At 52.2% G+C, this 17,752-nt stretch overlaps 1 protein-coding gene across 1 annotated transcript in view; it reads right to left on the bottom strand.

Annotated features, from left to right (window-relative positions):
• The window catches only part of LOC144498467 (methyl-CpG-binding domain protein 2-like), a 111,731-nt gene extending 94,378 nt beyond the window's left edge, over positions 1-17,353 (bottom strand). Inside the window, exon 1 of the mRNA XM_078219633.1 lies at positions 17,141-17,353. Coding sequence (XP_078075759.1) covers positions 17,141-17,250 — 110 coding nt within the window. The 5' untranslated portion in view covers positions 17,251-17,353. The remainder of the gene's footprint in view (positions 1-17,140) is intronic.
• Between the last annotated feature and the right edge of the window lie 399 nt (positions 17,354-17,752).

Here is a 17,752-nt window from a genome sequence, read left to right on the forward strand (position 1 = left end):
GAGAGAGTCATAGCTGACATGTCAAATTTCCTTAGTCTTCTGAGAAAGTAGAGGTGTTGATGGACTTTCTTAACTATAATGTCGGCATGGGGGGACCACGACAGGTTGAAGATGATTTGGACGCCTAAAAACTTGAAGCTCTCAACCCTTTCTACTTCATCCCCATTGATGTAGACAGAGGCATGTTCTCCTTTACGCTTCCTGAAGTCGATGACAATCTCCTTCGTTTTGTTGACATCGAGGGAGAGATTATTGTTGCCACACCAATTCACCAGATTCTCTATCTCATTCCTGTACTCTGTCTCATCAATGTTTGAGATCCAACCCACTACGGTGGTGTTGTCAGCAAACTTGAAAATCGAACTGGAGGGAATTTGGCCACACAGTCATAGGTGTACAAGGAGTATAGTAGGGGGCTGAGAACACAGCCTTATGGGGCACCAGTCTTGAGGATGATCGTGGAGGAGGTGTTGTTGCCTATCCTTACTAATTGTGGTCGGTGAGTTAGGAAGTTCAGGATCCACACACAGAGGGAGGTGCTGAGGCCCAGGCCACAGAGTTTGGAGATGGGTTTCGTGGGAATAATGGTGTTGAAGGCTGAGCTGTAGTCCATAAAAAGGAGTCTGACATCGGTGTGCTTGTTATCTAGGTGTTCCAGGGTTGAGTGCAGGACCAGGGAAATGGCATCTGCTGTGGACCTGTTGTGGCAGTAGGCAAACTGTAGTGGATCCAGGTAGTCCGGGAGGCTGGAATTGATTCACGCCATGACAAACTTTTCAAAGCACTTCATAATGATGAATGTCAGAGCCACCGGCCAATAGTCATTAAGGCACGTTGCTTGGTTTTTCTTAGGTACCAGGATGATGGTCGTCTTCTTGAAGCAGATTGTTGTAAAGAGAGGTTGAAGATGTCTGGGAATACCTCCGCCAGCTGATCCGCGCAGGATCTGAGTGCATGTCCGGATACCCCATCCGGGCTACTTTCTGCGGGTTGACCTTCAAGAAAGCTGCTCTGACCTCTGCAATGGTGACCCCGGATACAGGTTCATCCAGGGTTGCCAGGGTGGAGGGCACGCTCTCGCTGACCTCTTGCTCAAAGCAGGCGTAGAATGCATTGAGCTCATCAGGGAGGGGTGCGTTGGAGCCGGCAATTTTACATGCCTTCATCTTGTAGCCCGTTATGTCTTGCAGACCTTGCCATAGTCGGCGGGGGTTGGTGTAGTTAGCCTTGGACTCTAGCTTGGTCCGGCACTGTCTTTTAGCATCTTTGATGGATCTCCTTAGATCGTATCTGGCGTATCTGGATGGTCTTACTGCAGCTGTACAGGGCCTTGGTGAGACCATACCTCGAGTATGGTGTGCAGTTTTGGTCTCCTTTTCTACGAAAGGATATACTTGCCGTAGAGGGGGAGCAGCAAAGGTTCACCAGACTGATTCCTGGGATGGCAGGATTGGTATATGACAAGAAATTAGGTCAACTGGAGCTGGATTCATTGACATTTAGAAGAATGAGGGGATCTTATTGAAATGTACAAAATCCTGGCAGGGCTGGACAGACTGGATGGAGGGATGTTGTTTCCTCTGGGTGGAGGGGTCTAGAACAAGAGGTCACAGTTTTAGGATGCAGGGTAGACCACTTAGATAAAGAAAAAGTTGTTCACTCAGAAGGTAGTGAACCTACGGAGTTCTCTACCATAGCTGTGTAGGCCAAGTCACGAAATATATTTAAGAAGGAAATAGACAGATTTCTGGACTCAGAAGTGTAAAAGTGTATGGGGAGAGTGTTGCAGTATGGTGTTGAGATAGAAGGGCGGCACGGTAGCACAGTGGTTAGCACAGTGGTTAGCACTGCTGCTTCACAGCTCCAGGGACCTGGGTTCGATTCCCGGCTTGGGTCACTATCTGTGTGGAGTTTGCACATTCTCCTCGTGTCTGCGTGGGTTTCCTCCGGGTGCTCCGGTTTCCTCACACAGTCCAAAGATGTGTGGGTTAGGTTGATTGGCCAGGTTAAAAATTGCCCCTTAGAGTCCTGAGATACGTAGGTTAGAGGGATTAGTGGGTAAATATGTGGGGGTAGGGCCTGGGTGGGATTGTGGTCGGCGCAGACTCGATGGGCCGAATGGCCTCCTTCTGCACTGTAGGGATTCTAAAAAAAAAGATCAGCCATTTCATGTTGAATGGCAAAGTGGGCTCAAAGGGCTGAACAGCCCATGCTTGCTCCTATTTTCTGATTTTCTCTATTTAAAAATGTTTAAAACACTCTGGAGTCTGGAACTCGAAGGTCTACATGTTAACTTTTTGGGGGTTGGGGGGGGGGGGGGGGGGGGGGGCGGCGGAATTGGTGCCAGTTATAATGTCACTGAACTAGTAACCTAAAGGCCCAGGCTAATGCCCTAGGGACAAGTGTTCAAATCCCACTATGGCGACTGGTAGAATTTAAATTCAATTAATAAATCTGGAGAGTGAGAACAGGAATCGGTGGAGAATGAATGCGTGGCTGAGGGACTGGAGCAAGGGACAAGGATTTGGGTACTTGGATCATTGGGACCTCTTTAGGGGCAGGTGTGACCTGTTTAAAAAAGACGGGTGGCACTTGAATCCCAGGGGGACCAATATCCTGGCGGGAAGGTTGGCTAAGGCTACTGGAGAGACTTTAAACTAGAAAGGTTGGGGGGAGGGAATCGAAATGAGGGGACTGAGAGCGAGGAGGTTAGCTCGCAAATAGATAAGGAATGTAAACAGGGTAAGAGGGAGGTTAGACGAGTGATGGAGAAGGGAAGTGCTCAGGCTGAAGGTCTGAGATGTGTCTATTTTAATGCCAGGAGTGTAGTGAATAAAGTGGATGAGCTTAGAGCGTGGATTGCTGCTTCGAATTGTGATGTGGTGGCCATTACGGAGACTTGGATGTCTCAGGGACAGGACTGGGTGCTTCAGGTGCCGGGTTTTAGATGTTTCAGGAAGGACAGGGAGGGAGGCAAGAGAGGGGGGGGAGTGGCACTGTTGATCAGGGATAGTGTCACGGCTGTAGAGAAGGTGGACGCCGTGGAGGGATTGACTACGGAGTCTCTGTGGGTGGAGGTGAGGAACAGGAAGGGGTCGGTAACGTTGCTGGGTGTTTTCTATAGGCCGCCCAATAGTAACAGAGATGTTGAGGAGCAGATGGGGAAACAGATCCTGGAGAGATGTAGGAATAACAGAGTTGTCGCGATGGGAGATTTTAATTTCCCAAACATAGATTGGAATATCCCTAGGGCTAGGGGTTTGGATGGAGAGGAGTTTGTTAGGTGTGTCCAGGAGAGTTTCCTGACACAGTATGTGGATAAGCCTACTAGAGGAGAGGCTGTACTTGATCTGGTGCTGGCTAATGAACCTGGACAGGTGGAGGATCTCTCAGTGGGTGAGCATCTTGGGGATAGCGATCATAATTCTATCTCCTTCACGATAGCATTGGAAAGAGATAGGATCAGGCAGGCTAGGAAAGTGTTTCTCTGGAGTAAAGGGAAATACAGTGTCATCAGGGAGGAAATTAGACGGGTAAATTGGAAGGAGGCATTCTTGGGGAAAAGTACCGAAGGAAAGTGGAGGATTTTCAAGGAATGTTTGTCTGGAGCTCTGCATGACAACGTTCCGATGAGACAGGGGGGTGTTGGTAGGGTACGGGAACCGTGGTGCACGAAGGTTGTGATGAACCTGGTGAATAAGAAAAGAGAGGCGTACAGAAGGTTCAGAGAGCTAGGAGGTGTTAAGGATTTAGAGGAGTATACGGGATGTAGGAAGGAGCTTAAGAAGGAAATTAGGAGAGCGAGAAGGGGTCATGAGAAGGCCTTGGCGGGTAAGATTAAGGAGAATCCCAAGGCTTTCTACAAATATGTCAAGAGTAAAAGGATGAGATGTGAAGGCATAGGACCCTTAAAAGGTGAAGGGGGAAAAGTTTGTGCGGAACCGTTAGAAATGGCGGAGCTGCTTAATGAATACTTTACCTCGGTATTCACGGTGGAAAGGGATCTGGGTGGTTGTACTGCTGGTTTGCGGTGGACAGAAAGGATCGAGCATGTGGACATAAAGAAAGAGGATGTGTTGGAACTATTGAATGGCATCAAGGTTGGTAAGTCGCCGGGACCGGATGGGATGTACCCCAGGTTACTGTGGGAGGCGAGGGAGGAGATTGCGGAGCCTTTGGCGATGATCTTTGCATCGTCGATGGAGACGGGAGAGGTTCCGGAGGATTGGAGGATTGCAGATGTGGTCCCTATATTCAAGAAAGGGAACAGGGACAGCCCGGGAAATTACCGACCGGTGAGTCTAACCTCAGTGGTTGGTAAGTTGATGGAGAGGATCCTGAGAGACAGGATTTATGATCATCTAGAGAAGTTTAGTATGATCAAAAGTAGTCAGCACGGCTTTGTCAAGGGCAGGTCGTGCCTTACGAGCCTGGTTGAGTTCTTTGAAAATGTGACCAAACACATTGACGAAGGAAGAGCGGTGGATGTGGTCTATATGGACTTCAGCAAGGCGTTCGATAAGGTCCCCCATGCAAGACTTCTTGAGAAAGTGAGAGGGCATGGGATCCAAGGGGCTGTTGCCTTGTGGATCCAGAACTGGCTTGCCTGCAGAAGGCAGAGAGTGGCTGTGGAGGGGTCTTTCTCTGCATGGAGGTCAGTGACCAGTGGAGTGCCCCAGGGATCTGTTCTGGGACCCTTGCTGTTTGTCATTTTCATAAATGACCTGGATGAGGAAGTGGAGGGATGGGTTGGTAAGTTTGCTGACGACACCAAGGTAGGTGGTGTTGTGGATAGTTTGGAGGGATGTCAGAAGTTGCAGCGAGACATAGATAGAATGCAAGACTGGGCGGAGAAGTGGCAGATGGACTTCAACCCGGATAAGTGTGTGGTGATCCATTTTGGCAGATCCAATGGGATGAAGCAGCAGTATAATATGAAGGGTACCATTCTTAGCAGTGTAGAGGATCAGAAGGACCTTGGGGTCCGGGTCCATAGGACTCTTAAATCGGCCTCGCAAGTGGAGGATGCGGTCAAGAAGGCGTACGGCGTACTGGCCTTCATTAATCGAGGGATTGAGTTTAGGAGTCGGGAGATAATGCTGCAGCTTTATAGGACCCTGGTTAGACCCCACTTGGAGTACTGCGCGCAGTTCTGGTCACCTCATTACAGGAAAGATGTTGAAGCCATTGAAAGGGTGCAGAGGAGATTTACAAGGATGTTGCCTGGATTGGGGGGCATGCCTTATGAGGATAGGTTGAGGGAGCTTGGTCTCTTCTCCCTGGAGAGACGAAGGATGAGAGGTGACCTGATAGAGGTTTACAAGATGTTGAGAGGTCTGGATAGGGTAGACTCCCAGAGGCTATTTCCAAGGGCTGAAATGGTTGCTACGAGAGGACACAGGTTTAAGGTGCTGGGGGGTAGGTACAGAGGAGATGTCAGGGGTAAGTTTTTCACTCAGAGGGTGGTGGGTGAGTGGAATCGGCTGACGTCGGTGGTGGTGGAGGCACACTCGTTGGGGTCTTTTAAGAGACTTCTGGATGAGTACATGGGATTTAATGGGATTGAGGGCTAGAGATAGGCCTAGAGGTGGGGATGTGATCGGCGCAACTTGTGGGCCGAAGGGCCTGTTTGTGCTGTGGCTTTCTATGTTCTATGTTCTATGTTCTAAAGCCAATCTCAGTAAGGTGACCATGAAACTATTGATTATTGTAAAAATCCATCTGGTCCTTTAGGGAAGGAAATCCTTACCTAATCTGCTCTACACATGACTCCAGACCCACAGCAATAAGGTTGACTCTGATCTGCCCTCTGAAATGGCCTTGCAAGCAACTCAATTCACAAGCAATAGGGTTTGGCAACAAATGCCAGCCTTGCCAGTGACACCTGCATCCCATAAAAGAATAAACTGTGGGATAAGTTCCCAAAAGAAACACAATAAATTGTGAGCAATCTCTGGACATCCTAAATCAGGTTTTTGTACCCAGGAGGATCACTACAGGGCAGCAGCCAGATCTTACTTCTTTTTCCCCAGATAAAGTTCAATGAATTAATGAAAAGACATGTTAGTTTTTAAAAAGGTCTGAATTTCATTTGCATTAAGTGATACTTTGTAGAGTAGAAAACAGTGAGATATAAAGCTAGATATTGGCATGGCTCAGCGAGAAGGAACATTTTTAAGATGGGGAGAAGTATTAAGCAGCATTTCACAATCATTTCCATTGCTGAAAAAGTAATTGTCACTGCACATGCTCTACATTTATTGCTCGGAGCCCAGGTCAGGTAGTCTTGCTGAATCATGAAACCTGTGGGTGTACCTACACCACAAGGACTGCAGCAGTTCAAGAAGACAGTTCACCACCACCTTTTCAAGGGCAATAAAGGGATGGGCAACAAATGCTGGCCTAGACAGCGGCGCCCACATCCTGTAAATGAACAGAAATGAACTTGTACTGGAGGGTAGGGAAGAAACGATTAAGTGATTGTGATTGTGATTCAGAGGAGCACAGAGTCCCTCCCTCATGTATCACACCTCACCCTGAAATACAAGCTACTGCTACAGCACGGTGGCTTGAGATCACTGGTGTTACAACACTGTGACTCACCAGTGATTCACCCAGCAGTTCCGTGCAGTCTGTAACAGTGCTGTTATCAAAAATACATATACAGTACGTGCTGAATTATAGGGTGTCGAAATGCAGATAATGTGTACACAATTCTGCCAAGGTTGGCTGACTTGCACAATCCTACTTCCCACACTGGAGCATGATGCAAGAAAACAGATCACTGGGAGGTGCCACAAGAGCGTAATTCAGTGCAGTTCATCTGACAACATCAAAGTGTAAGAATGAGCAATTTGGGGATGAGCAACACCCTGGATTTAATTATTGCTCTGAAATCAGGGTTACTCTTTATATATGTACTTTTCTGTTAATTATTGGTTTTATTTTGCAGCCAGCACAACCGTAGCGGCAACATTACAACTTTATTTTTTGTTTGTAGTGCATTTACTGGAATAAATGTCAAAAGACACTGCACAGGATAGAGAGAAAACAAGTAGAAATACATGCTGTACCATGGGGTGTGGGGATGGTGCAGAGAATGAAATTAAGAGCGATCACCAAATACTTGGTCAGAAATAAGTTTAAGGAGGGGGGAAAGATACAAATAGGTCTAGAGGGGCATTTTTTCCACAGAGGGTGGTGAGAGTCTGGAATGAGCCTCCAGAGATAGTAATAGAGACGGGTATAATTTTTTATTTTAAAAAGCATTTAGACAGTTACATGGGTAGGATGGTTATAGAGAGATATGGGCCAAATGCAGGCAATTGGGACCTGCTTAGTGTTAAAAACTGTGACGTGGACAAGTTGGGCCGAAGGGCCTGGTTCCATGCTGTAAGCCTCTATAACTCTATGTAGCAGCAGATTCTGCTGTTGAAGGTAGCAGCATCTGTAATGTTTTTTGACACCATATATTAACTTTTTGGAGCCCCCAATAGGAAATGTAGAGGTGGAAAAGTAGAGAGTGGTCGGAGGGTTGTGAAGATTCCAGGCAAACACAGCCAAAAGTTCTTCGACCAATGGTGGATTAGAAGTGGACTAAAGGGCAAACATTGAGAAAGGTTTCAGAGATAGGGTGGAGTGTGATTGTGAAGGAGAAGAAGGTGAGAATTTTAAAGCTGATCACGGTGAGGTGGGCAGTGTGGACATAAGGGAGGGCACCTGAGACATTCTCAAAATCATAGAATGGTTGCTGCACCACAGGAGCCCCTTCAGCCCAACATGTCATGTTGGCCCTCTGAAAGAGAAATTTACCTTGCGGCACTCCCTTGCCTTTCTCCCCCCAGACTTTTCCTTTTCAGAAAATGGATCAAATTTCCCTTTGAATGCATCATTAGATCCTGCCTTCACCACACTCTTTGCTGCACCCCTTCTAATGCCTTCATATCCTTCTTAAAGTGTAGTGCTCAGAACTAAATGCAATACTCCAGTTGAGGCCAAAGCTGTCAGTTTTATATAGGCAGCTGAAGACCAGCAAAAATGACACTGGGGGATGAAAGTTAAGTCTAGAAATAACAAAATTAGTTTACAGGATGTGGGCATCGCTAGCTCAGCCAGCATTTATTGCCCATCCCCGATTTCCCTTGAGAAGGTGTTGGTGAGCTGTCTTCTTGAAAGACTGCAGTCCATGTGATGCAAGTACACCCATGGTCCTGTTAGGGAAAGATGTGGCACCAGAGTAATGAGGTTGGGACAGAGATGGGCAACATTGCTGGGATAGAACATCATCTCGGAGACTGTTAAAACGGGGCGGATTAAGCTCAGTTCTGGGTCAAACAGTACCATAAGGTTTTGTAATCCGAGTTAACGTAACTAAATGGCCTAGGAGATGCACATATAGGTACTGCCAAGGAAATTGAGTTTATACCTGGAGCAGTTAACAAGGACTTGTTTTTGATGATCAGTTGGAGAAAATGTTAACAAAGCCATGACTTAATCTACTGAACTCTGACAGAAAAGCATAGTCAGGGCAAATAGAGGAGTTGGTGCTGAATGTCAACACTATACTTAAGGAAGGTGATCATCTGGCTGCGGATATTGGGATCACGTTTCAACAGTCGGGCATGAGAGTAAAAGGGAACTGGGGGAAGATGGCCAAAAGTATAGCTTGAAGTGGTCAGTTGTAAGGAGGATTTTGAAGTTGCAGAAAGATGTAGGACTTTGAAACAAAATTTAAGAAGGGATGTTTGGAATGCAGTAGCAAGAAGCTAAAAGCTTGCCCATAAATTGGAATACAGAGAAGAGATTTTGGAAAAGTGTAGATCAATCAGAAAGATGGTGGGGGAGGGGCGGTGGTAAGAAAGTTAGGCTGGAACAGGATGCAAACGTGGCAAGGACATGGAAGGATTTGAAGCCAAGGACAACGATTTGTAAATCAATGCACTAGAAGACAGGGAGCCAGTTAAAAGTGGCCGGATGTGAAATCTGAAGCTTAAGCACAGGTTTAAGCAGTTTGCATACCCTTGGAGTGAGCTGGAGACTGCATCTCTAAGGGTAAAGGATTAAATCAGGAGCAGAAGTATAGTTTCTGTCAGCGGCTGACCAGCATTCACTCATTACTTGTCGCTACTGTAAGACATTCTGGCTCATGCACAACTGGATAGCAAACACTGTTGAGCCTAAAGCCAATCTGGCTCTCCCCTACAGGTGGGTAAGGAAGACAATGCAACACACTGTGACAAGGAATTAAGTACATTAGTGGAGAGGTAAAGACTGCCATCGTAAAATTGCCTCTTAAGTGTCCCAGTGGTTAGCACTACTGCCTCACAGTGCCAGGGACCCGGGTTCAATTCCCAGCTTGAGTCACTGTCTGTGTGCTGTTTGCACATTCTCCCCATGTCTGCGTGGGTTTCCTCTTGGTGCTCCGGTTTCCTCCCACAGTCTGAAAGACGTGCTGATTAGGTGCATTGGCCCGAACAGGCGCCAGAATGTGGCGACTCAAGGAGTTTCACAGTAACTTTATTGCAGTGATAATGTAAGTCTTACTTGTGCATAATTAACTTTACAAGATGTGTAGGTCAGGTAGATTAGCCATGGTAAGTGTGTGGGGGTGTGGGGATAGGGCAGGGGATATGGCCTGAGTATGATACTCTGTCAGAAAGTTGGTGCAGACTTGATGGGTCAAATGGCCTCCTTCTGTAGTGATTCTATGAATAGGCTACTTGGATACAGGGAGTAGATGCAAACATCACATGCGTACAAAAGGTGCAAACAAAAGGTGAATTCTTGTTTGCAGAACATGTTAACAAAAATTAAGGGTGCATGGGACTGGAGGCAAATTATTGGGCAGATAGGGAATGAGTTTGGAGCAAGGAAACAGAGATAATGGACAAAATATATCCAAAACTGGCATACTGTGAATGGTGGGAATCTGAAGATTTTCATTATAGTTATGAATGATTTGGATGAAAAGAATAGCAAGCCATATATTTAAATTTACTCAATTAGGTGGCACTGCAATTAGTATGGATGGAATCAAGAAGCTGCAAAGGGACAGTGTTGGATTACACAAGTGGTAAAAATATGGCAAGTGGAGTTCAACGTGGGAAAGTGTGAGGTCATCCACTTTGGACCCAAGAAAGATAAACAGTGAGATACTTGGAACTGTGGATGAACAGAGAAATTTAGAGATCTAAATGCCACAAAAGCAAGTGGAGAGGGACAAAATGATGAATGGAATATTGGCCTTTATTTCAAGAGAGCTGGAATATAAAAGGATGGAAGTTCATTTCTTGCTGCCTAAAGATTTGATTACCACATTCACTCTGGGCACTGCACTTCAGGAAGGATATATTTTTCTTGGAATGGAGCAGGCTCACAGAGACAAGTGGCCTATTCATAGAAGGAGGCCATTCAGCCTATCGAGTGTGCACCAGCTCTCTGACATAGCATCGTACTCAGGCTCTCCCCCGTGCCCTATCCCCACATATTTACCATGACTAATCCAACTAACCTACACATCCTGGGACACCGAGGGGAAATTTTACTTTGGCCAATCCACCCAGTCTGCGCATCTTTAAACTGTGGAAGGAAACCAGAGCACCCGGAGGAAACCCACACAGATAGAGGGAGAAGGTGCAAACTCCACACAGACAGACCCGAGGCCGGAACCGAACCGGGAACCCTGACGCTGTGAGGCAGCAGTAGTAAGGACTGTGCCACCATGCTTAACTAGTGTGTTCCCCAGAATTATACCTGCACTGAAAGGATTAGGAAGGGGAGGGATGCATAGACTAGATTTTTATTCCTTTGAACGTACAAGATTAAAGGGTGACCTAATTGAGTGTTTAAGATGATTAGATAATGTCAGCTACTGCCCAGTGAATAACACTCTTGTTTCTGAGTGAATAAGTTTTGGATTCTAGTTGAGCATAAAAACCTAGGCTGACACTCCAGCACAGAGGGGGTGCCACATTGTTGAAAGTGCCATTTTTCAGATGAGACATTAATCCTGCACTAGAGGTAGCATAAAAGATCCCATGGCAATATTTCAAATAGAAGCGGGATTAATATTTATTCCCCCAATCCATATTCCTGAAATATCAGACTATGTGGTCATTCTCACATTGCTGTCTGTGGAGCTTACACTGCCCAAATTGGCTGCCACATTTCCTATATCACAATGATGGCATGTGACATAGTGCTCATGTTACAGGACCAATGCTCTGGAAATATGAGCTCAAATCCCATCACATTAGCTGAGAAATTTAAATTCAATTAATTAAATAAAGATAGAATGTAAAAAAGAACATTAGTCTCATAATGGTGACTTTGAAACTATATTTGAGGAAGTAAAGCTACTACCCTTTTCTAATTTAACCTATGTGACAACAGGCCCACAGCAACTTGCCTTGGGTGTGGAGCTTGCACATTCTCCCACTGTCTGCGTGTGTTTCCTCCACGTGCTCCGGTTTCTTCCCACAGTCCAAAACATGTGCAGGTTAGGTGAACTGGCCATGCTAAATTGCCCCTTCGTGTCCAAAGATGTGCAAGTTAGGGGGATTAGCAGGGCAAATACGTGGGGTTACGGGGGATAGGGCCTGGTTGGGATGCTCCATCAGAAAGTCGGTGCAGATGTGATGGGCTGAATGGCCTTCTTCTGCACGGTAGGGACTCTATCACTCTGAAGGTGGTGTTGAACAGTTGCTTGGTCCAGCCTTCACCCAATACCTGCACACATACATTATTTAGCAAAAGGTACTCGAGCAGCAGAGTAACTGATCTCTCATCCCCACAATTATTATCTGAAGGTACCAAGCATTGCATCCCTACCATCCTTTAAGATTTAGTAGAATAGTACCTCTTAGTACTGCTGCTGTTGACAATCTATCTTGTCTAGAATTCCAATTTGACATCCTAAGCTTTGGTTGATACTGCAAGCCTATTTCAGCACATTCAGCTGCTGGTTACTATCTGGCGTGGAAGGTTCACTAAAGCAGCTGAATTTAGCACTAATCATTTTAACATCTACCGACAGCGAAATATGGCCTCAACAGATTAGTGCGGGGAGGAACACTCTAGTGCTTTTTTGAAAATTAACTTGCAGTGGGGGAGGAACGTGTGAGAATTCATCATCCTCCCTCCAACTAAATGATCACAATGTTACTACCAAATTAATTGACTCCACGAAATCAGCCCTGACCCGAAAAAAGTCACTACTTCTCAGAATTCCCATTCCCCATATCCCGACCCCTCTCTACAATCAGCTGCAGTCTGTCAAAATTCAGAATGCAGTCATTCTGGAAAAATCTTTACTCCCTCTACGACTGTCCGCTAAATCCTAACCCCTGATCAGCTCAATTATCTCACATCTAGCAGTCTGTTTGAGCGGGTACCTGATTCACTATCTGAAACATGCGCACTCTATTACCAGTGCACTGTAATTGCAGTGAGCAATTATCCACAGGATGCATTGCAGCAATTCAGCAGAGTTTCAACAGCGCCTCACAAACCCATGACCTTTACCAGCTAAAAGGCAGCAGACACAAGGGAACACCGTCATCAAATTCCCCTGCAAGGCCCTCATCACCTTGACTCATCATTCCTTCATCATTGCAGTTTCAAAACCAGGAACACCCTACTTGACAGCAAAGTGAAAGTAGCCTGGCCCAAGTCTGCAAATTATCACCTCTGAAGGGCAATGATAATAAATGCTGATCTTGTTAGAAATGCCCATATGTCAAGAATCAATACTTGAAAAAGATCTTTCCCTCGTCTACCCAAAATAATAATCCAAGAATCCTCAGTAAAACCTCCCTCCCCCCAGTACCTTCACTTCCCTCCCGCTCGACCAGTACCTCGAGTCACTTCACTCGAAATGCACCAGCCCAATACTCACAAGGAGATATAACCAACCTCAAATAGGGGCCTGGAGCAATATGGCTCCCTGGCCACTACGGTAACATGAAGGCCCCGCTCTTCCAGCGCAAGCACCTGTAGAGACATCCCACCCAGAAACCAGACAAACATTCCCCTCCTTCCCAAACTCCCAGAACCCATGGACCCACGACAATATTCCCTCCTCCAGACCCAGAGTCACATCCCTCCGAAGTACATCAGAAATTTCCTCACCCCTCAGAAAACGTTCCAACCCACACTGATAACATGCAGTAACTTCCCCCTGTGCCTCTTGTAATGCCACCCCACCCCCCCCCCAGCGCTAATACTGCCCCCTCGCCCACCACACCCCCGGCACCTGCACTAATACCACGCCCATGGCACCTGCGCTACCACGCCACCCCCCCCACCCCTCCTCCCCAGCACCTGCGCTCCCACCGAATTCCCCCCCACCCCCTGGGCTAGTACCGCCCCTCCCCTCCCACCCCCAGCACCTGGGCTAGCACTGCGCCCCCCTGGCACCTGGGCTAGCACTGCGCCCCCCTGGCACCTGGGCAAGCACTGCGCCCCCCTGGCACCTGGGCTAGCACTGCGCCCCCCTGGCACCTGGGCTAGCACTGCGCCCCCCTGGCACCTGGGCTAGCACTGCGCCCCCCTGGCACCTGGGCTAGCACTGCGCCCCCCTGGCACCTGGGCTAGCACTGCGCCCCTGCCCCCCTCCCCCCCCGGTACCTGTGCGAGCAGCCCCACCCCCCTGGCACCTGAGCTAGCACCGCCCCTCCGCCCCCGGCACTTAGGCTAGCACCGCGCCCCCCCACCCCGGCACCAGGGCCAGCACCGCGCCCGCCCGGCACCGAGTATCACCGCGCCTCCCCCCCCCGGCACCCGCGCTGACACCGCGCCCCCCCCCCGGCACCCGCGCTGACACCGCACCCCCTGGCACCCGCACTGATACCGCACTCCCTGGCACCCGCACTCATACCGCACCCCCTGGCACCCGCGCGATACCGCACCCCCTGGCACCCGCGCGATACCGCACCCCCTGGCACCCGCGCGATACCGCACCCCCTGGCACCCACACTGATACCACACCGCCTGGCACCTGCGTGATACCGCACCCCCTGGCACCCGCACTGATACCGCACCCCCTGGCACCTGTGTGATACCTCACCCCCTGGCACCTGCGTGATACCGCACCCCCTGGCACGCGCACTGATACCGCACCCCCTGGCACCCGCACTGATACCGCACCCCCTGGCACCTGCGTGATACCGCACCCCCTGGCACCTGCGTGATTCCGCACCCCCTGGCACCTGCGTGATACCGCACCCCCTGGCACCTGCGTGATACCGCACCCCCTGGCACCTGCGTGATACCGCACCCCCTGGCACCTGCGTGATACCGCACCCCCTGGCACCTGCGTGATACCGCACCCCCTGGCACCTGCGTGATACCGCACCCCCTGGCACCTGCGTGATACCGCACCCCCTGGCACCTGCGTGATACCGCACCCCCTGGCACCTGCGTGATACCGCACCCCCTGGCACCTGCGTGATACCGCACCCCCTGGCACCTGCGTGATACCGCACCCCCTGGCACCTGCGTGATACCGCACCCCCTGGCACCTGCGTGATACCACACCCCCTGGCACCTGCGTGATACCACACCCCCTGGCACCTGCGTGATACCACACCCCTGGCAACTGCGTGATACCACACCCCCTGGCACCTGCGTGATACCACACCCCCTGGCACCTGCGTGATACCACACCCCCTGGCACCTGCGTGATACCACATCCCCTGGCACCTGCGTGATACCACACCCCCTGGCACCTGCGTGATACCACACCCCCTGGCACCTGCGTGATACCACACCCGCTGGCACCCGCACTGATACCGCACCCCCTGGCACCCACATTGATACTGCACCCCCTGGCACCCGCATTGATACCGCACCCCCTGGCACCCGCATTGATACCACACCCCTTGGCACCCACGCTGATACCACACCCCCTGGCACCCGCACTGATACCGCACCCCCTGGCACCTGTGTGATACCGCACCCCCTGGCACCCACACTGATACCGCACCCCCTGGCACCCGCACTGATACCGCACCCCCTGGCACCCGCACTGATACCGCACCCCCTGGCACCTGCGGGATACCGCACCCCCTGGCACCTGCGTGATACCGCACCCCCTGGCACCTGTGTGATACCGCACCCCCTGGCACCTGCGTGATACCGCACCCCCTGGCACCTGCGTGATACCGCACCCGCGGCACCTGCGTGATACCGCACCCGCGGCACCTGCGTGATACCGCACCCCCTGGCACCTGCGTGATACCGCACCCCCTGGCATCTGCGTGATACCGCACCCCCTGGCACCTGCGTGATACCGCACCCCCTGGCACCTGCGTGATACCGCACCCCCTGGCACCTGCGTGATACCGCACCCGCGGCACCTGCGTGATACCGCACCCCCTGGCACCTGCGTGATACCGCACCCGCGGCACCTGCGTGATACCGCACCCGCGGCACCTGCGTGATACCACACCCCCTGGCACCCACACATACCACACCCCCTGGCACCCGCATTGATACCGCCCCCCCCGGCACCCGCATTGATACCGCCCCCCCCTGGCACCCACGCTGATACCACACCCCCTGGCACCCACTGATACCACACCCCCTGGCACCCACACATACCACACCCCCTGGCACCTGCATTGATACCGCCCCCCCCTGGCACCCGCATTGATACCGCCCCCCCCTGGCACCTGCGCTGATACCGCCCCCCCTTGCACCGGCGTGATACCGCACCCCCGGCACCTGCGTGATACCGCACCCCCGGCACCCACCTGATACCGCACTCCCTGGCACCCACACTGATACCGCACCCCCTGGCACCTGCGTGATACCGCACCCCCTGGCACCTGCGCTGATACCGCACCCCCTGGCACCTGCACTGATACCGCACCCCCTGGCACCTGCGTGATACCGCACCCCCTGGCACCTGCGCTGATACCGCACCCCCTGGCACCTGCGCTGATACCGCCCCCCCTGGCACCGGCGTGATACCGCACCCTCTGGCACTGCGTGATACCGCACCCCCGGCACCTGCGTGATACCGCACCCCCTGGCACCTGCGTGATACCGCACCCCCTGGCACCCACCTGATACCGCACTCCCTGGCACCCACACTGATACCGCACCCCCTGGCACCCACACTGATACCGCACCCCCTGGCACCCACACTGATACCGAACCCCCTGGCACCCACACTGATACCGAACCCCCTGGCACCCACACTGATACCGCACCACCTGGCACCTGCGTGATACCGCACCCCCTGGCACCTGCGTGATACCGCACCCCCTGGCACCTGCGCTGATACCGCACGCCCTGGCACCTGCGCTGATACCGCACCCCCTGGCACCTGCACTGATACCGCACCCCCTGGCACCCGCGCGATACCACACCCCCTGGCACCTGCACTGATACCGCACCCCCTGGCACCTGCACTGATACCGCACCCCCTGGCACCTGCGTGATACCGCACCCCCTGGCACCCGCATGATACCGCACCCCCGGCACCTGCGTGATACCGCATCCCCTGGCACCTGCGTGATACCGCACACCCTGGCACCTGCGTGATATCACACCCCCGGCACCCGCACTGATACCACACCCGCTGGCACCTGCGTGATACCACACCTCCTGGCACCTGCGTGATACCGCACCCCCTGGCACCCACACTGATACCGCACCCCCTGGCACCTGCACTGATACCGCACCACCTGGCACCCACGTGATACCGCACCCCCTGGCACCCACGTGATACCGCACCCCCTGGCACCCACGTGATACCGCACCCCCTGGCACCCACACTGATACCGCACCCCCTGGCACCTGCACTGATACCGCACCACCTGGCACCCACGTGATACCGCACCCCCTGGCACCTGCACTGATACCGCACCCCCTGGCACCCACGTGATACCGCACCCCCTGGCACCTGCACTGATACCGCACCCCCTGGCACCTGTGCTGATACCGCACCCCCTGGCACCTGCGTGATACCGCACCCCCTGGCACCTGCGCTGATACCGCACCCCCTGGCACCCGCACGATACCGCACCCCCTGGCACCTGCGCTGATACCATCCAAAGCTACCTGTAATCATATCTCCCCGCCCCCCTCAGCACTGTAGGAATAACCCCAGTACCTCTGGTAATCCCCCCAGTACCTGTAGTAATAGACATCGCTCTTGCCGGCGCTGAGCCCTGATTTCCGGATCACCTCCTCCTTTTTCCAGCCGGGAGGCAGACACGGACAATCCGTGCGCTTCCTCTCCATAGCGAGAGCCGCACAGTCCCACCAGGGAGTAGGATTTCCCCGGGCCGGACTGAACTGGAGCGAAGTGGGCCGGCCTTAAAGTGGGCCCTCCCCCCCGCGGGTCCCCACCCTGGGCCCGCCCCCAGCAAATCGCCGGAGCCCCGCCCCCCCACACCGACTGGAGCCCCGCCCCCCCCACTCTCGCCGGAGCCCCGCCCTCTGCCGGCAGCCTCTGCGCGGAGCCCCGCCCATCCCCTGGAGCCCCCGCCCATCCCCTGAAGCCCCGCCCTTCCCCTGGAGCCCCCGCCCATCCCCTGCACCAGCCCCTCCCAGCAGAGACCGTCCCCTCTTTAAGGAGCCCCGCCCCGTGGGTTCTCCACGAGCACAGCCCCTCCCTCGTTGGCCCCGCCCCTTGCCCTCAATGCCCCGCCTTCTCCACAGGCCCCGCCCCCTGCTCCGGGTCCCCGGCGCCCGGGCGGCAGCGCCTTTCGCAGCCGCTTCCGCCCCTCCGCCAGCAGCAGCG

Source organism: Mustelus asterias, chromosome 1, assembly GCF_964213995.1.
Source record: "Mustelus asterias chromosome 1, sMusAst1.hap1.1, whole genome shotgun sequence".
Classification (NCBI taxonomy): domain Eukaryota; kingdom Metazoa; phylum Chordata; class Chondrichthyes; order Carcharhiniformes; family Triakidae; genus Mustelus; species Mustelus asterias.